The following is a 19,825-nucleotide window of genomic DNA, read 5'->3' on the forward strand; positions in this document are numbered from 1 at the left end:
CCCCCGAGCCTGCGGGCGGCGCCGAGGCCGAGGAGCGCTCGCTGCAGCGCATGCTGCGCGCCATAGCGGAGGAGCGCGGCCGTCTCAGCCTGCGCCGGGAGGTCTGCGGCCTCGGTGAGTGGGGTGGGCCGGGGCCGCCAGCGCCGCGGGTGTGCGCGCCTCGGTCTGTGCGTGCGACCCTGTCTCTGAGCCTGTCTCGGTCTCTCTGTGTCTCCGTCTCTGCGCCTGTCTCCGTCTCTCTGTTAACGTCTCTGCGTGTGTCTCTATGCGTGTGTCTGTCTCTGTGTCTCTGGCTCTGCCTGTCGTGGCCTCCTCCGTGCGCCCCCCAGGTCTCCACGTATGGGTTTTTCCTGTGTCCCTGTGTGTTGGTCTCTGATTTTGGTCCCAACAGCGGCCCTGCACACTCACGTCTCTGTGTCTCTTCCTCTTTCCCGGGTCACTCGGTGTCTCCTTCTGTCTGTCCCTTCGAGTGTGTGTGTCCATCCTTCTCCTTCCTCTCCGGGGTTGTGACAGGTCCCTTCCTTCTCTAGGAAGCCCTCCCCGGGGCTTCGGTGCCGCTGCAGGGAGTGTGGGCGTGGGATCTGGGGAGACCCTTAGCCCGTCACCAGGCGGGGGCGGAACAGGCCCCCAGTGGGCTCTGGGCTGACCTCCCTGCCAGCGTGTCCGGGCCACCGTCCCCCGCTTCCTGAAGCCTTTGTCTTCCCGCACCTCTCCACACTGCCATTTCTTCCTCTGCCATTAGCTCCAACTGGGGACCTGTTGGGCCTTGCCCCCCCCCCTTCCCTGAACCCACATACTCAGCGGAGGGAGCAGGGACTGCCGCCTCTCTGGGTGTGATCCTGCTTCGCTGAGGCCCTGAGTCCTACCTCTGCTGGTGGGGTGGGGTGGGGGGCACCTGGTATTGTTTGGAAACGCCTGGGGCTGAAGGTGTGGGTGGGGTCTCCCGGAGTGGCTGGGTATGAGGTAATCACTACTGTTGGATCCTGCCCGACCCGAGCCGAGGAGCCCCCTTCCTTGTAGTGTGTGGCTGTCATTTTTTTCCCCATGAAAAGACCCCTCCCTTCTTCGTGCCGTCATGATTTCATACCACATTGTCAGCCAACACCCCCCCCCCACCCCAATCTGAGCTGGGAGTTTCAGAGGGGGTGACAGCGTTGTGAAGGAGGGGATGCCAGCCTTGGAGATTCTACCCTTGCCCCCTTCCTTCACCACTGGGGAGTCCCAAAGTGCCAACATATCCCCTCTAAGGTCACACAGCAGCAGGGACATGGCACCCCTAGGGGTCCGGGCCCCTCAGCAGGCCACACCCTGAGTCTAGAGAGGAGAGGAAATGAATCCGAATCCTCGTTTTTTTTTTTGTAGTTACCTTAGCAGAAGACTACGTGTCCCCTCAGGAAGCAGGTCCCAGCCCAGCCTGCCCCAGGAATGACCTTTCCTGGAGCGAGGGTGGGGTGCCTTGGAAGTAGGGACGGGCCAGGAAATGGGTTTCTCAGGTTTCTTTTCTGATAAGGCGTCAAGACTCAGTGTTGAGCAGACATTGAGGGATCCTCATGAGTTCATTGTGGCGTTCACTGAGCACCTACTGTGTGCCAGGCTGCGTGCCAGGCCCACCTGCCGCCTGGCCCAGGATGTCTGGGATGGGAGGGGTCTGACGGACCATCTGCTCCAAGCCCCTCCGCCCAGTTTGCTCCCAAGCTCTGGGCAGCCCCTCCCCACCTCTCTGAGCACCTTCTCTCCTCTGCCAGGCCCCGCCCCCAGGAGCCCAGGGGGCCATTCCTTGAGGCCGATCCTAATGAATTCTAGCACCTGACATTTCCGGAGCTGCTCACCCGGTGCCAGGGCCTTTATGCGCTCTGTCAGTTCCATTCTGACTTGGCCTGATAGGAGTGTCATCTCCGTTTCACAGATGAGCAGGAGGTTCTGGGAGGGGGGGAGGCTTGCCCAGGGAAAGCCAGTGAGGAGGTGGCAGAGCTGGGGTTGACCTGTGGCCAGTCTGACAGCAGAGCCTGCCGTGTCCCTCCACTGCTCCCCAGATGTCCCTGGCCAGGCCTCGCCGTGCCTGTCGCCCTGGGAGTTTCAGAGGGGAGTGACAGTGACAGTGACAGAGGGGAGTGGCATCTGGGGAGGAGAAATGCCCCGTAGTTCCCGTGTCTCCTCTCCGGGCACGCGGTCCCCACTCCCACACCCTTCCCCCCTCCCCTCCTCCCTCCTGCCTTACCCACCCCCCAACCCCCGTCCTGAACTCCTGAACTCCTGAACTCTGTCCCTGTGGTGCTCTGATGCTCTGTGCTTTTATGCCTGCTCTCTCCTCCCAGAAGGCCACCCCTACTCCCCTGCTCCACGCACACCTACAGGGGTCTCTCCAGGCCTCAGCTCCAGTGCCACCACCCTAGTGGCCCCACCTCCCCTTCCTGTGCCACTGCCTAGGCTCTTTGTGCCCGATGCATGTCTTCTGGATCATCAGGCTGATTGTGGCGCTGTAATAGTCTGTGTGACCGTGTCCCCGGTTAGCAAGCGAGCCCCTTGAGGCCACTGCCCAGTCTGTGACTCCTCAGTGCCCAGCACAGGGCACGTGCAGAGCAGGTACCCAGTAAACATTTAGCAGCACCAGGGAGAGGCTTTCTGGACGAGTAAATAAGGGTATGGGTGTATAGAGAGTAGAACCTTAGCCTCTTAGAAGGGTGCACTCTGTCGTGTGTTCAGAGAGGGCCAAGCTGAATAGTGACCTAATGCCAGAGTAGAGTCAGGACCCAGTGGGTGGCCTGCCCACCCAGAACGCCGCCCCCAAAGAACCTTCGCGTGTCCGGCAGATCGCCCGGCCCTTTCTTCTCCACTTCACACAGCTGTGACAACCTGTTACGTTCCTGCATTTAAACCTCCCGGATTGTTGCCGTGGTTGTTCAATTAAAGCTGAGGCTCTTGAGAACCATGCCATGTTCTCTGAGGTTGTTTTGAAGGTGTGAGGGAGCCTCTGGTGGAGACGCTTGACCCTAGACACACTGTTGTCATTTCTGAGTCACAGTGTCTGTCTAAGATGGGAGAAAGCGACTGCTTCTCCCCACCTCCCCCCGCCCCAGGGATTGTCACTTGGCTGTGATGATGAAAGGCACCTCGTGGATCCAAACCTGTCTTTTGAATCTTCTCTTCGGCCGCGTCTGCCGCGGAGACGTGCTTTGCGGGTCAGGCAGGGGGATCGGGCCTGGTCCTGCCTGCTCGTGCCTGGTGGGAGGGCACCGCTGAGTAGGGGAGAGAAGCCGGGTGCGCAGGTGACTCAGCCGGAGGAGAGACCCTGCTGGAAGCAGCCAGGGCTGTGGCTCCTCCGAGCAGGATTGTAGGGTTTTATCCACAGGAAGCTGCTTGGGATTCCAGGCAGCTCCAGGGATTCAGATTCTCGGGCTGAATCTGTTGTGTGATGCCGACATCTGGACCAGAAGCGGATCTAGCCCGACGCCTCCTCCCGGGCCCTGGACGTCAGCTGAAGCGTCCCGTACCGGGAAGGCTCCCTCTCAACAGAGGCAGCACCCCGCTGACGTTCAATGGGGCCGCGTGGACTTGACCTGGCCCCGGGGCCTGGTGTGCACCGTGGACAGGCGCTGGGAGGGGAGGGGCCTACATCGTGCTGAATGTCTTTGGGCTCTGCCTGGGCCGAACACCTTTCAGAGCGGCTCTGCCTGGACCGATGTCCCCTTTTAGGTGGCCTAGGCTGGCAGGGGGGCGGGGAGAGGAGTGTTCCGTGTTCACTGTTTCCTTTTATTCTTGAAATCGTCCTCTAAGGTGGGTATCGGTACGCTCTTCTCTTTGTCCTGAGGACCAGATGCAGGTTTCGAGGTGAAGTAACGTGTCCCCGGGTCCGTGGCTCGTAAGTGGCAGGATGTGTCTGAGCCTTAGCTCTCAGCGGCGTGGGGACCCACCCATACCTGTCCTCAGGGTGCTGGTGGTCCAGTCGTCACAGGTGTGCGCAGGTGGATTGAGGAAGGGCCCAGGTGGAGGCATGAGAGGTTCCCTCAGGGGCCACAGAGGAGGGAGCCACCACGGCTGCTCAGGGGGATTGTGCAGTGTGGGGCCTTTGAGAGGGGCCACGGCAGGGCAGGACTTGCCTGGGCGGAGTGGGGGAGGCTGGCCCGGCTGGAAGGAGAGTGGAGGCTGCAGCAGTGGTCTGGGCCCTCGGCCCGGCCTCGGGGGGTTTTGTGGCCATTGACTTGGGCTGCCTGCCCTGTGCCCGTCGCACGGCAGGTGCAGTCATGCCCATGGGGGTAGAGTCTGTTGGCACCCCATTTTGCAGGTGAGAAAAGCAAGCTTCAGGAAGCCAGGCGACTCACCCAAAGTCATGTCGCTGGGAGGTGGCAGAAGTGGGATTTGTGGCGTTCCAGCTGCGGCCCGTCAGATGCCGGTAGCCATCCTGCGGGGGGTTCGTGGAATGAGCCAGAAGGAATGAAGTGGGGAAACTGCCTTCCAGGGAGCCTGCCAGCCTGGCCCTTTGCCATTTTGCTGGGTGCAGTGTAGCTGGGCATCGGGGGGGGGGGGGGGGGGGCGGGGAGGGGGTTTGGCGGGAGGTGTGGCTGGGAGGGAAGACTGGGGGCTGAGCCTCTGTGAAGTGGCGACCCAGAGTCTGTGGCGTCACGGGAATTGCAGGAGAAGTGACAGCTTCACGGGCAGCGTGAGGAGCAAACGAGACAGGGCAGGTCCAGACCCTACACGGAGTCGGACCCCAGCCTTGCTTTTGCTGTTGCTGCTACAGAGGATACAGAGCACCCGGGCCGGTGCCCGTGCATGGAATTGGGGTTGTGCTTGTGTGGTCCCTGAGGACAGTTCCCCGGGGTTCCCTGGGGCCCCACGCCCTCCAGCCCAACCGAGGCAGGCTGGGCCGGGTCTGGGCCCGCGCTGTGGGGAGGAAGTGTAACCGTTTGCGTGGTGAGCGGTGCCTCTTTCGGTTCCTGGGCCTATTTTTAAGGCCTGTGGGTTCCGGCCTCTGTCCGTTTCTGGGGCTGGAGGAGGCCGCCCTGTGGTCTCTCCTGAGGCAGGGACTCTGTGTCCTTTCAGGGAAACCTGAGGACTTTGGACCTCACACTTCAGAGACCAGGCAAGGGGCGCCTGAGGGCTCAGTCGGTGGAGCGTCCGATTTTGGCTCAGGTCATGATCTCACGGTTCATGAGTTCGAGCCCCACATCGGGCTCGCCGCTGTCAGCACAGAGCCCACTTTGGATCCTCTGTTTCCCCCCCGCCCCTCCCCCACCTGTGCGCGTGCACTCTCTCTCTTTCAAAAATAAATACACATTAAAAATAAATAAATAAATGAGGAGACCAAGGGTCACATCTGCAGGGCTGTCTCTGCAAGGCAAGAGTGTGAGAGGTTGTGTGGCCTGCCCAGGGTGGGTGCCGTGGCCCCTCATGGCCATATTTGCCTCCTTCCCTGAGCCTGGAAGCCTCGGGAATACCCGCTGAGCCGTGAGGCCACTCAGGAGAATCCGCACGCAGGATACTTGTTAAAAAAACAGCCTCAGACGCCCAAAACCCAAATTTTTTTTTTTTTTCCATTGAAAAAGTATTCCACGCACATTACAGAAACTGGAAAATTTAAGAGGATGGGAAAAAAAATCACAGTTCCAATCATGCAGAGACGACCGTCACCTTTGCAAAGGCTTGCTTTCCAATCCTTCTAAAGCCTTCTTAAGGAATACTCGACATTCCGGACACAAAGTTTCCTAGTCACGCTTTCTTACTCAAAACTCCTGAAGCATCTTCCGTGCTGTTCAAACGAAACACCGTCGCAACGACCGCAAGGTCATTGGGTGGCTGTGCCTCATTTCCTGGATTGGTCTTACCTCGTGGGAAACTTAGCTTGGATCCAGGTTTTCAGCCGGCCTCCTGGTTTGGGCTCAGGCAGCAGAAGGTCCTGTGGGTCACAGCCCGGCCTGGGGAAGCCGGATGGACAGGAAGGATCCGGAAGTCCACCGGCCCGACCCTGTGTCTGCACAGACAGCGGGGTGAGGCTCAGAGAGGACCCTGCCACAGGTGGACCACAAGGGGCAGGGTGCCTGATCTGACCCACCTGTAGCCCCCCGCACAGGTGAGAGAGAGAGCTGATTAGCGACAGGGCAGAGGCAGAGGCTCCCTTATTTTTCCGTTTGCAGTGACAGGGCCAGGACGTGTGAGGGGGAGAAGCTCAAGTGCACCCCTTTCAGGGCCCCCGTCGGCTACAGACGGGGGCTGGGATGTTGCTTTTGGACCTACAGGTAAGGGGTTGGAGCCGCTGGAGTTGAGCCCGCAGCGGTGGGGGCCAAGGTCGGGGGCCACCCAGCTTGGAAGGAGCCTTTGCCCAGCCCAGGCTGGGCGGCAGGAGCATCAGCTCAGTTAGAGAGGGACCCCCTCCTTTTAAAAAGGGAGTCCTGGGGCGCCCGAGTGGCTCAGTCGGTTAAGCGTCTGACTCTTGCTTTCGGCTCAGGTCATGATCTCACGGTTCTTGAGTTCGAGCCCCAAGTAGGGCTCTGCGTTGCTGGTGTGGAGCCTGCTTGGGATTCTCTCTCTCAGAATAAGTAAAGAAACTTTGAAAAAAAAAAAAAAAAAAAGTAGAAGGGAGTCCCGTGTCTGACATGACATGAGACAAACATCCGGCCAGCTTGAGTTTTTAAAAGAATATAGGGGCGCATGGGTGGCTCAGTCGGTTGAGCGTCCGACTTCAGCTCAGGTCACGATCTCACAATCTGTGAGTTCGAGCCCCGCGTCGGGCTCTGGGCTGATGGCTCAGAGCCTGGAGCCTGTTTCCGATTCTGTGTCTCCCTCTCTCTCTGACCCTCCCCCGTTCATGCTCTGTCTCTCTCTGTCCCAAAAATAAAATAAAACGTTGAAAGAAAAAGAATGAATAAACGTTTAAACAAATTAAAAAAAATATATATATATATATACATATATATTCCCCTCCCTTGAAAGACCAGCAAATACTTGAAAAATGTCTGTTGGCAAAGCAGAGAAGAGGGGGCTTAGTTTTCAGGTTTTTGTCTTGTTGGTGGAGTTGTTGTTCCTGTTTATCTTTCAGGTAAAACCCCTTTGCTTTTGGATGTGGTTTGAAAAATCTTGAAAAACGCCCTTTAGACGTGGGTTTCTTAAGACAGTGCGGAGGCAGGATCCTCTCCCTCCCTCGCGGAGGAGGGAAACGCTCCCTCTGCCTGGGTCTGGCCTCACCCTGTGTGCTGGAGATCTGCGCCTCTCTGTGGCCCTTGGGGGGCGGGGGGGGGCTCTCCGGCCGCTTCCTGACCCCTTGACAGAATCAGCGCCCCTGCCACTCCGCCAGTCCCACCAGTCCCGTGCCGCCGCTCTCCCTGCTCTGTGTGTGGCCTCCCCCCCCGCGCCCCCGCCCTGCCAGGCTCCCCCTTCCCTCCTGGGCTGTCAGTGCTGTGGCAGCTCAAGGTGGGCTGACCAGCCCAGGGAGGGGGTGGCGGGGGGTGGTGTGGGTGATGGGTGGATGGATAGGTATCCAAGGGGTGCTGGGGAGGGGTGTCCCTTGAGTGGGCCTTCCTCACGGAACTGGCTGCCTGGCAGAGACCGAGAGTGGGGAAGAGGGCAGAGAAGATTCAGAATTTAATTTTTCCCAAGTGCTGTGCTGCTTTGGGGAAACCACTGCGCCTCTCTGTTCTCCTTGCAGGGTAGGACCGATTTTGTTGTGCCTCCACCTAGGGCAGAGGTCAGCCTCCAGACCCAGAGTGTCGGAGAGTGTCACGGAGGCTGCCTGTGACAGGCGACAGAGCCCGGGGTCGAATCCAGACTGTGGGCAAGGCCCTTCTCCCCTCTGGCTCTCAGTGTCCTCTTGCATCAAGTGAGGGAAGGAAGGTTGACCTGGAGCAGCGTTCTCAGCCCGCAGTGCCCGGACGTGTGTTCACCAGGCCACAACGCCACTGCCTGAAACCGAGCAGGGCCACTGACACCGCCTCAGGGAGCTCGGTGCCACTGGGGTGCCGTGGCTCAGGACGGCAGGAATGAGATGGGAAGAGGCAGAAATGGGAAGCGTCACGGATCCCACCCCCCAACAAGGCGGAAACGAGGACCCTGTCCTTCTGCCACCCGGGGCCCCGGCCTCGCCCTCAGGCTGCAGCCTTCATGACCAGCAGGTCCCCAGCTGCGTTTGCGGGGCCTCTCTGGGTGATGCCAACACGGTGCCACCTGCCCGATTCCAGATTCCTCCCGACCCCAGGAGGAGGGGAGCGGCCCCCACGCGGCGGGGCTCCGTGCAGCTGCAGGGCGCAGGGGTGCGGGCCTGTCTGCGCAGAGGCGCTGCGCCCGGAGCCCGCCGGGGAGGCCACGAAGCCCGCTTGCTCCCGCAGAGGGTGGGAGCCAGAGCAGCCACGGCCCCGTACAACCCTGTGGCGAGGGGTGTTCGCCCCATTGGCAGGTGAAAACGGCGAGGCCCAGAGAGGCCGGGGCGCTTTGTTCAGGGTCGTGGAGCAGCGAGGGTGGGACTCGAGGCTGTGGCCTGTGCGCTCTCGCGCTCAGACGCGCCGTCTCCCCAAGGGGAGGCGTTTGGCACCCACTCACCCCGTGGCCTCGCCCGGTCTGGTGTGTGAGCAGGAGCCGGGCCGCCTGGTTTCCACAGTGAGGGGAAGGGGATTGCGACACGGAGACAGATGTGGGACTGGCCCCTCCTGAGCCCGCGGCTGTGCGGCCCAGGGCCGTGACCCAGACCCAGGGGTGGGGGTGGGGGTGGGGGGGGGGAGCCGCCCCCCCGGGGGGCTGGGGAGGGTGCGTTGGGCGCGTCCGTGCGCTAGGGGACGTTGGCATTGGTGCGCAGAATGGGTGCTGTCATGTGGCCTGGAGTCCCTCTCGCCAGGCTGTGTGTCCGCAGGGACCCAGTGCTTGGAGCGGGCGGGCTGTGGACGCCTTGCAGGGCTGACCTAGGCCTCTGGGGCTCTGTGACCTGCCCCCACCCAGGTAGCCTGTGGAGGTGGGGCCCTGGGCCGTGGCCAGGGCCACGAGCAAGTGGTCTCCTGCCCAGGCAGCGGGGTGGGGCGCAGGTGGGCGCGAGGGTGGCCGGTCACAGCTCCGGTCTGGGATGGGGCACCTTGCGCGTGTGTCTGGGAGCCTCGGTGACCCTGCAGAACCACAGCTTGTCTCATAGGCTCTGTTTTAATGTGTCAGAGCGAAGCAGTGAGTCAGGAGTTCGAACAAGGCCACAGCAATGACGAGCTCACAGGAGATGGAGCTTTGAATGTGCGGCTACTCTCGGGCCATAAGTGCTCCGGCAGGATTGAGGTATCTGGGAGCAGTTTGTGGGGAGTGAGGTGTGGCGTTGAGTGACAGTGGCCGCGGGGCATTTGCAGGCGCTGCCGTTCTGGAGAGTCCAGGGGATTGCTTTTGGGAACCTCGGGCCAAGGACCACTCGGGCGGACGCCCTGCCCCGTGAGAGCGACCTGGCGGTCAGGGTCAGGGTTTATTTTTCACTGTGCCCGGGGCCTCATGCAGAGCCCGCTCTCGGAGCCGGTGCTGATCCGCCCTGGCATGGATTCCAGTCCCAAGTCCCAAGGCTCATTATGGCCCTTCTGGGTAACCTGGGTCAGGTGCCTCTGTTTCCCGCACCTCGAAGTGGGTCATTAGGGAGATCCCGGATGTGACCGAGGGTTGTAAACGCGCTTCGAGGATTTCACGGCGCCGTGCATGTGTGAGAAGGGGTCGGGAGTAAAGCGCTTGCTGGTGGAGGCTCTGGGCGAGCGTCAACGCTTCCTTCCGTGGTGTCTGTCCTCTGAGCCAGCTGGAAGCCGGAGGTCGGTCATCATGACGTATTTATTTGTTCAGCCTTCGCTGGTGCCTGCTGGGGGCCCCACCCTGTGCTGGGTACTGGGTCATCCTGCCAGCAAGGTGTCTCGTCCTGGAGGGGAGGGACACCCAGGCAGGTGTGTGGAGCCGGCGTGCCGAGGCCGTGGCCTAGAGCTAGGAGCGCGGCTCGGAAGGCAGCCCCGGGCAGGAGTCTGGTCCTGCCGCCTACTTGGAACTTGACGTCAGACGGGTGACTCGAGCTGCGAGCTTCACGTTCCTCATCAGCTGAATGGAAGCAGTGACTTTACCTCACAGGGTGTCTGAGCTGGAGTGTGCATCGGAGGCGGAAGGGATCAGGTGCTCGGGTGCAGGTGGCCTGGGGCGGTGGGGGGAGGTGACAGCTGCGGTGTCAGCACAGACAGGCTTGAGACCAACACGGCCGGGGGCAGAGACCCTACGGTGGGAGGACTGGCAGGCTGAGGCTACGTTGGAGTTTGGCCAGGGAGGAAGGGCAGGGACCACACTGCAGACTTTGGGGGGGCTGTCTGGAGGGCCTGGCTCATATGGTGAGGAGGACGGGGAACCGGGCAGGGGTGTGGGGCCTCACCCGAGCTGGCCACCTTGCATCACCGAAACCCCATGCTTCCCGGAGGACTGGCCAGGCCCGTGGGATCCCTCACGTGGGGACCCGTCTGACCAGTGCTTCCCCTTCCAAGGGCCTCCGTCACCGTCACCACAGCCGGGCACCCCCGCAGCTCCTTTGTTTGTCTTCTGTGCCCTGAGGCAGGGTCTTCAGCTAGCTAGGAGCACTGAGAGGCACGAGTTGGTGAAAGGCCTATTGAGGGGCCACAGAGGCCTATTCATCCCGCCCCGGCTGCAGGGGTGTGCGGGTGGCCAGGGGCCAAGGTCTCCCTGGGACTCTCCCCAAAGAGGCTAGTTGACCTCCCACCTTTGTGAGGGGGCCAGGCGGAGCAGAGGCGTGCTCTCAGGAGGCCCCTCCCCACAGCAGAGAGACTCCGCCCCACTCCCTCCCCGCCCAACCCTTCAGGGCTCCCCTGGCCCCTGCCAGCATGGAGGCCCGGAGGCCCCATTCAGTGGGATCCTCTCCAGCTCTGGCTCCCACTGGGCATCTTTCCCCCTGGGCCCCTTCCCCATCCGGCCTCACCGGGCATCGCCCCACAGGGGGGCCTTGAATGTTCTTCCCCTGCCCTCGCCCACTTAACCTGTAGGTTTGAGCCCTCACATGAATTCCCTCCTCGGGGGAGCCTCCCTAGTGCTCCTGACCCTTACCGAGGCAGTATTAACACTCGGTGTGTGTGTGTGTGTGTGTGTGTGTGTGTGTGTGTGTGTGTGTATGTGTATGTGCGCGCGCGCGTGGCTGAGTTGTGGATAAATCCTCCCTCCCCTGATGCTCCGGGGGGCAGGGGCCGCCCCACACCCCGCACTGAGCATCCAGCCCCTACGAGTGGCACCCCATGCCTTTTGGCTCCAGATTAAGCAAGGTGTGGATGGGAGTGACCTTGGACAACCGTGTCTTCACTGGTAAATAAGACCTGCTTCACACAGCGTTAACATCGGCGATACAAGTATTCAGCACAGTGCCCGGCACTCGGTAAACCCTCGGTGTTATTTCAGTTCAGAAGTGTTTATAAATATACGACAGAGTATGTGACAACCAGGAAGAGTCATTCCAGCACTCTGAACACGAACCACCGTGGGCCTTTGGTTTACTTCCTTCAGTCTGTCTTAGGCTTATTCATTTGCTTATTTGTGAGGGGGGGAGGGGAAGAGAGAGAGGGAGAGGGAGAGAGAGAATCCCAAGCAGGCTCTGCGCTCTCAGCTCAGAGCCCGAAGCGGGACTCGATCTCACAAACCATGAGGTCCTGGCCTGAGCCGAAACCCAGAGGCAGACATCTAACCGAATGAGCCACCCAGGCGCCCCTTCTGTGACTTTGAGAACAGAACACGCTCAGGGCACTGAACTCGAAGGGTATGAGGAGAGTCATCGTGAAGAAGGCCCCTTTCTCTGTAGCCCGTCTTGGGACGCCGTGGTGGCACCAGCGAGGGCGTGAATAACGCTTGCTCACCCGCCAGCGTCCTGGGGAGGGCTTCCCGTGTATCCGCTCATTAAAACCCCCAGCAACCCCGAGAGGTGGTTTCCATTCTTACTGTGGTTTTACAGGTGGAACACAGGGGCCTGGGGTCTGCCGGGCACCGACCAGAACCGCTGGAGCCCAGCGCCCGCCCTCCTGTGCCTCGGAGCGCCAGCGTTCGGTCGCGGCCGGCTGTCCCGTTAGCAGGGGGGACCCCTCGGGCTGCTTTGCTGCTCACTTTATCCTAGAGACCTTTCCTCACTGGCACAGGTAGAGCTCTTTCCCTTCTCGTGGAACAGCCGCATCGCAGCCCGCTCTGGAAAGGATCTCTGACCTCTGTCGCGACTTCCCCGTTGAGGGGACCATTCCAGTATTTCGCAAAGGGCTACAATTAGTTACATTATTTGGGGCAAACCCTCGGCAGGAGGATTGCTGGGTGGAAGGGATGAGCATTTGTGGTTTTTGTTCCCTGCCGTGTCCGCGGAGATCGTTACCCGTTCCCCTTCTGCCAGACGCGAAGTCCTGTTCCTCGGCATCGCCTTCACCCGGGGGTGTTGTCAGGTGTTTAGATTTTTGTCGATCGAAGAGGCGAAAAGTAGACGTTTGTGGTTTTCATGTGACTTTCCTGTAATCGTGTAAGTGGAGCCTGTTTTCACGTTTGAATCTCCCCTCGCCGTTTGGATCTGCCTTTGCTTTGCATCCTGTTTCATTTTGTGTGCATTAGATGAAACGTGTTATTTATTAGGGAAAATCAACCTCAGTTAAGCGGTCCAGTAATTTTGGGGCGCCTGGTGGCCCAGTCGGTCAAGCGCCTCATTTCAGCTCAGGTCATGATCTCCCAGGTCGTGAGTTCGAGCCCCACATTGGACTCTGTGCTGACAGAGCGGAGCCTGCCTTGGATTCTGTGTCTCCCTCTCTTTCTGCACTCCCCCTCCCGCCCCCAACGCTCACTCTCTCAAAAATAAATAAACATTAAAAAATAAAAAAAAAAGAGTTCCAGTAATTTTTCTGGTGTGTGTTTTCTTTTGTTTATGATGCATGTGGTGCTTTATTTTTTCCCCCCCATAGAAATATTTTATTTTTATGTAGTTTGATTAATCTTTTCTTTGAAATCTTATGCGGTCTATTTAGAGAGGCTTTTTCATCTCTGAGAATAAAAAAATTCTCTCACAGTTAATTTATTGATTTTTTTTTTTTACGATTTTACTTTTAACATTAAAAGCTTTGATCTTCTGGGGTTTATTTTGGTTGAGCACAGACCCAGCCTCGTTCTTTTTCCTTAGCCTGCCAGTTGCCCCAAGACCAGTTGCTGAAGAGTCGGTCTCCAGCCTGCTTGAAGCGCCATGTTTATATAAACTAAATTACGGTGTGTTTTTTCCGTGCTTGCTTTCTGTGTTCTTCCCTTGATGTCTGCTGAAGTGCTATCACCGTGTTGCTTTCATTAACCAGTTCGTTCATGTCACTTGCTTATTCAGTTAGCCAATATTTATTGCTTCCTGTAGGCTGAGCACTCTTCTAGGGACTAAGCATGCAGCCGTGAACAGTATGATCACAGGGGAAAAATATTCATACCTTCACGGAGCTCACGTTCTCATGGGGCATCTCTGTCCTCCTAGGGGCAGGTGTTGGCAAAGCGTGGGCCAGTTCTGGCCTGATGCCTGTTTTTGTGTAAATAAACTTGTGTTCGAACATAGCCATGCCCATTTCTTCACATGTTGCTCTGGGTGATTTTGTACTTGAGACAGGACCATATGGCCTGCAGAAGCTAAAGTATTTTCTGTCTGGACCTTTTCAGGGAACGCGTGTTGACTCCTGTCCTAAGGAAAGGCCGAGAGCAAAGTAAATAAATAGGTAAAATGCGGATGATGTGCTACAGTGCCAGGTTCAGGAAGCTGGAGAGGAGATGTTGGGGTGGGGTTTGCAGGTTTTAGTCAGGTCAAGGGCTTGGAAAGGCTTCCCCGAGAAGGTAGGTGTTTGAGTGAGGTGCTGGAGGGAGGCCAGGAAGCCCCTGATGGAGATTCGGAGGAAGTATCCCCCGCAGGGAGGATTTTAAGCAGGGAAGGGACAAGAACTGATTTCACAGGACCAGTTAGAAGGCCGTATCAGTAACGCAGGCCGGCAGGCGATGGTGGCTTGGGCCCGGGTGGAACAGTGGTTCCTGAGAGATGGTTGGATCCCAGGTTTGTGAGAAGATGGAATCCATGAAATGATACAAAGTCACAGTGGCAGGGAACACAAAGGAAGCAATGGTAGAAATGAACAAATGTGTACATTAACAAACCTGCCCAAGAAAATGATGGAAAACTTTTTGTTGGAGTCCGCTTCTGGTTGAGACGGTAACCGGAAGGTGATGCGGGGTCGGGACGTTTCTCGGTTTGTTTTCTAGCATCCGGTGAGCCTCGGCGTTGTATTTGCCACAAGTCTGTGGGTTAACAGGTCCCCGCTCTCTCCTCTGTTCTTGACCTCGCTGGTTGGTTTCTGTCCTGCAGGTAGACCTGTGCGAGGTGGACGAAGGCACCCCACGGCCCCGGGCAACACCAAAGGGTGATGATGGGTGGTTGGGGCTGTTAGTAGTGCCTGAGGGTTTTTAGCTTTTTCCGGTGTGGTTTTTAACAACGATACAAACTCTGTCCCCACATGGTTCTTCCCGAAGTGTCCTGGCCGTTCGCGCTTATTCGGACACATTCTCTTGGCATTTTCTGTTGGCTCATGTTAGATTACCAAGTCGCTCCCTCTGTGATTTGAATATTCCCAGCCAAGATCTCGGCAAACCTGTCAATTATTCAAGTCTTTGAAAAAAACTCTGAACGGAGTATTTCTTCCCCTTACACCTTCTGCCTGGATTTATACTTAAGACTTCTAGTGTTTGAATAATTTTTCAGTTGAGTTTTTTGCATTTTCCAAGTCAGGTATAATGTCATCTGTAAGTCATGATAATTTTACTGGACTTTCACGATTTCTATTCTTAATATCTTCGTTGTCTAATTGCAGTGTCTAATATCTTATCTAGTACCTAATTATACTGGGTTGTGATAATACTTAATTTGTCTCCAACTTTTTCTACTTGAGCTGTAGACCATGTTTAAGGAGCTACTCATTCATTCTTATTTTATGGATAATTAAAAAAAATTTTTTTTAACGCTTATTATATATTGAGAGAGAGAGACACAGAGCATGAGCAGGAGAGGGGCCGAGATGGGGAGGCACAGAACCCGAAGCAGGCTGCAGGCTCCGAGCTGTCAGCACAGAGCCCGACGCGGGGCTCGAACTCACAAACCGTGAGATCATGACCTGAGCCAAAGTTGGTCGCCCAACTGACGGAGCCACCGAGGCGTCCTGAGAATTTTTTTTTAAATCAAGAAGGGGTATTGTATTTTACTGAATGTTTTCTCAGTACCATGGAAATGATCACGTGTTATTATTATTATTTTTTTTGATCTGTCACTATATAGTGCATATATGGATGGATTTCCTAATATGGGACCGTTTTTGTATTAGATTAAATCCTGCTTGGAAAGAGCATATACTTTTTAATATTGCTTCGAAGATTTTTGTGTTGCTGTCCACAAGCCTGTGCTTTCCTGCATGCGCATGTATATGCATGCACTATTTTTGGAATCAACATTATGCTGCCTTGTTAAAAAGAATTTGCAGATTTCTTAGGCTCTAAAAATGTATGAGTCGCACTGGAACTAGCTGTTTCTTGAGGCTCTGGTAGAATTGCCCTCTCAAAAACATCTCTTGGCCTGCTACTCAAAGTACCTTTTTTAGAAGTGGCTCTCGGACAGTTTTCTCTGTTGTAATACACGGTTCTCATTTTTAATGGCTGTGAATGTTTTACTCGGGGTGTTGTTACAACGGCTTGCTTATTAAGCCACGTGGTTTAATGGTCTTAAAGTGGACGGGGGTGATTTCAAGGAATGCCTCCCAAAATCTAATTCACGATTTTTCAAAGGTCTGGTCAATGGACAATAATTTGCCGGAGGCAGGGGAAACAGTTGGACCCCTTGGGAGCTGACGGCTATTAGTTCTTCCCATATGGCCCATCGTCATTATTCATGGATCAGTATTTGGAAATTCACCTGCTTGCTAAAATTTATTGGTGGCCACCAAATCAGTACTTACGGTGCTTTCGTGATTAATTGCAGACATGCACACAGTGGTGAAAAGTTTGAGTTGCCTGACGGGTGCAGGTTCCCCCCCCCCCCCCCCGAGGTCGAACAAGGTGACATTATGCTTCTGCCTTGTCTCAGCTCATACGGTACACGAGTGTCCTTTTGCGGTCGATTTAGTGCCTGTATTTTGCATTTTTGTGCTTTGTGTTGGTGATTTTGCTGTTGAAAACACCACCAAGGGGCGCCTGGGTGGCTCAGTCGGTTGAGCATCTGACTTCAGCTCAGGTCGTGATCTCATGGTTCGTGAGCTCGAGCCCTGCTCCCAGTGAGCCCCACTTCTCTCTCTCTCTCTCTCTGCCCTTCGTTCACGGGCGCCCCCGTCTCAAAAAATAAAAATAACAAATAAAGCAACCCCAAGCATAATGCTTCGGTCTGTCTGGTCCCAGGCATGAGAAGGCTGTGACGGGCCCTTGTGGAGAAGGTCTGTGTGTTAAGTGAGCTTCGCGCAGGCGCAAGTTACTGTGCTGTTGGCCTGCGTTCCGTGTTGACGAATCAACAATGTATTAAATCAGGTGTCCTGAAACAAACACACATAAAACAAGGTTGCATGTTGATTGGTGGACGACAGTGTGTCCAGAGGCTTGCGGGAACCTAACTGGGTATCCCCTTAGGAGCGCTGGTGTGGCCCCGCCAACCCCGTGCTGGGGTGACAGTGTGACCCCGCTGACCCCACGCTGGGGTGACCCCGCTGACCGCGTGCTGGCGTGACATGGCCAACCCCGTGTTTCTGGCTACTTTAAAGAACATAACAGGGCGCCCGGGTGGCTCAGTGGGTTAAGCATCTGACTTCGGTTCAGGCCATGATCTCACTGTCCGTGAGTTCGAGCCCCGCGTCGGGCTCTGCACTGACGGCTCGGATTCGGATTCTGTGTCTCCCTCTCTCTCTGCCCCTCCCCCACTCATGCTCTGTCTCTGTCTGTCCCTCAAAAATGAATAAACGTTAAAAAAAATTTTTTAAAGATGTTGCTTTAGGACCCCGGGCCAGCAGGGGAGGTGGCCCTCGGGCGGGGGAGGGGGGGGGTGGGGTGGCTGTCTGCAGTGTTGCCCAGGTGAGTGAGTGGCCCAGCATCAGGGGCTGCCTGTCTCCCATAAGTCCCTCCACTGGGTTCAAGGGTCCTGAAAACCCGCTGGCGAAGGAGACAGGGACATAGGGACGGGGAGAGTGTTGCAGGTGATGGAGCTCCCTGCTGGAGTGGCAGCTGCCTGACTAGTGACCCAGGGGATCTCTTGCTGGGCAGGCCTCGGGAAAGGCCACGTTGCTGAGAGAGATGTGCAAAGCAGCAGCGCAGAGGGTCCCCACGAACCCATATGTGGATGGAACTTCACAGCTTGCAAAGGATGCTCTGTTGGCCTCTCACCCTGTCCTCACCGTCAGTTCCGGGAGGGTGGCAGGTGAGACCCATCTTACGGATGGAGTCACTGAGGTTCAGAGAGGTTGTGTGAATTGGCTGCCTGGCTAGTGCGGAGTAGAGCTGGGACCTGAACTTGGGTGTGCCTGCAAATTCTGACACCGCACGGTGCCTCCAGGAGCCAGAAATCTCGCCCAGTCTGGACTCTCGACCCTAGCTTTGGACTTGGAGCGCGAGGTCTCCGAAGACTGGCGGGGGGAGGGGGGGTCCCTTCTCCACCCCCGTCCATTCTCTCTCTTTCATCAGCCCTATGACATTCACCAAAAGTTGTACCTTCACGGGAAAAGGGGGTGTCCTCTTCCTGTTGACAATACTGGAAAAAAAATTAAAGCAGAAGGGGAAAGATAGTCCCTATCGGGTCCAGCAGCTCCCGTCACTCTCGTTGTTTGCTTCTGGTACTTCCTTGTGGCCCCCCAGCTCTGGTCAGCGTGTCTGCGGCCGAAGCCCTGGGCTCTTCCCCGAACGTCGGATTACACGCCATCCTGGACCTGCTACAACTTTTTATTGACGTTACTGGGGCCTAATTCACGTAAAACAAACTGCACGTGTGTAAAGCGGAAGCCCTGATGGGGTTCGTGGCTGCGCGTACCTGGGGAGCCACCACCACGAGAGGCAGAACGTGTGGGGACACTGGCCGTTTGCTGCTTGTCCCTGCAGGCAGAAACCCGCGTAGCCGTTTACGCTTGTCTTCGGCAGGTCTGGAGATGCATCCCTAGCATTGTGTGGATCAGAGTTTGTTTTTACTTTCAGTAATAGGCCACTGACTGGCTGTGTCACGTCGGTCCGTTTTCCTGGCCTCCAGTTTGGGGCTGTCACGAATAAAGCTTCTAGGAATATCTGTGGCCCGGTGTTTACGTAGACACGTCTCATCTCTTGGGTGAGTACCTAGGAAGGGCTCAGTCATTGGCAAACACGTATGTTTGTAAGACCCCGCCAGTTTTTGTAAGTGGGATTTTTGTAAATACCAACCCTGCCCTCTTAAGAATGACAGCTCGTTCTTTGTCATGGATATTTCATTACCAGTGGGATTAATGTTTTCCCACATTTTTGTTAACTGGTTATGCTACCTCTTTGGGTGTTCCGCGCATGGAGCTGTTAGGGTCTTAGGCATTTCCTTCCGTAACTTCTGTGATGTGAGTTCCTTCTATATTACGGACGTCCGTTGCTCAACTGCGGATTTCTGTCTCCTGGTTTTCGAGTTCCCTTTGATTTTCGTTTTGCTTCTCTGGGACACGAGGGCAGTTTCAAGCATTCTGGAGGACAGCTCTTGAGCTTTGTGACTTCTCTTCCTGCTCTTTGACCTTGAGCGTCCCGGGCGTGGAGATGGTCTGGGGGTCTGTGCCGCCGCCGTGTCGCCGTGGCCCCCTTCTGGTGGCTGTCCTGGTGGTTCTTTGACTTGAACACCTCTCCCGCCTCCCGGTGGGACCTTCTTCACCTTGTGTTAGAGTGAGGTGTGCGGGGCTTTCCCTGACAGTTTGAGTTTCTTCCTGTGGGGCTTGTAGGGTTGGTCCTAAGATAACGTTAACGATTAACGTTAAGATGATGTTAATGGCATCGGTGGGATAGACCGAATTTCGAAGCCCCTTGTTCCGTTCAGAGCTCGGCGCTGGGTCTCCTAACTTGCACATGCCGGGCGCCTGGGGGCAGGCTGGGTGAGGCTCAGCCCTCTCCTCTTCTCTCCCATCGCACCTGCTCGGTGCACACAGTAGGCCTACCCGCCCCACACACTCGTCCTGCTTCCACCATGGAGTCATTGCTTTGGGCCCTGGGGAGCCCAGCAGGTGGGGCTTCTCTGGGGCTTGTTAAGTCCGGGACGTGTGGCTGACAGAAGGTGGCCCGGGCTTCAGCCGGAGGGTCCTGACTGGGCCACTTCCCTGCTGTGGGCACCAGGGCGAGTTGCCCACCTCACTGAGCCTGTGAGGTTGGGATGAGCCATTAATTTTGCCAGCATTTATTGAGCGCCTCCTGTGTCCTCAGCTCTTTTCTGGGCTCCGAGATCTGGCGGTGACCGTGGTGACCCAGACGACGTCCCTGCTCCCGGGATGCGTTCCTACAGTGGAGGACAGACAGCAGACACCGGGGGCAGGATGGTCGTGATGCAGTTAAATAAGATGTGGTATGACAGGAAGAACGCTGAGGGCACGTTAGTAATACGGGGTCAGGAGAGGCTCCGTGATGAGGCAGCATTTCAGCCGTAACCGGAATGCAGCGAGGACCTGCCTGGACAGGGGTCCCAGGGCAGACAGGTGGAGGCGTGGGCTGGCGCCGGGCAGGGGCGGGACTGTCACCGGGGGGTTGTGGGAACTCTAGGTTTTGTTCTGAATTCCGGGGGAAGGTTCTAAGGGGGGCAGGAAGAGATCCTTCAGTAAAGATCCATGGCTGTGGTGTGGAGGGTGGGCTGTTGGCG

General features: G+C 56.8%; 1 protein-coding gene across 3 annotated transcripts in view; it reads left to right on the top strand.

Moving 5' to 3' along the window:
• The window catches only part of KIAA0930 (KIAA0930 ortholog), a 39,004-nt gene that overhangs the window by 862 nt on the left and 18,317 nt on the right, over nt 1–19,825 (top strand). Inside the window, exon 1 of one of the 3 annotated variants that reach the window (XM_040490581.1) lies at nt 7–114. The exons of 1 other annotated variant lie outside the window; for it this stretch is intronic. In XM_040490581.1, coding sequence (XP_040346515.1) covers nt 51–114 — 64 coding nt within the window. In that variant the 5' untranslated portion in view covers nt 7–50. Of the gene's footprint in view, nt 1–6; nt 115–4,416; nt 4,493–19,825 lie in introns of those variants that run through there. One more of the 3 variants, XM_040490582.1, reaches the window with a different exon arrangement.

The sequence above is a fragment of the Herpailurus yagouaroundi genome, unplaced genomic scaffold (assembly GCF_014898765.1).
Source record: "Herpailurus yagouaroundi ecotype Mexico unplaced genomic scaffold, PumYag 182, whole genome shotgun sequence".
Lineage (NCBI taxonomy): Eukaryota > Metazoa > Chordata > Mammalia > Carnivora > Felidae > Herpailurus > Herpailurus yagouaroundi.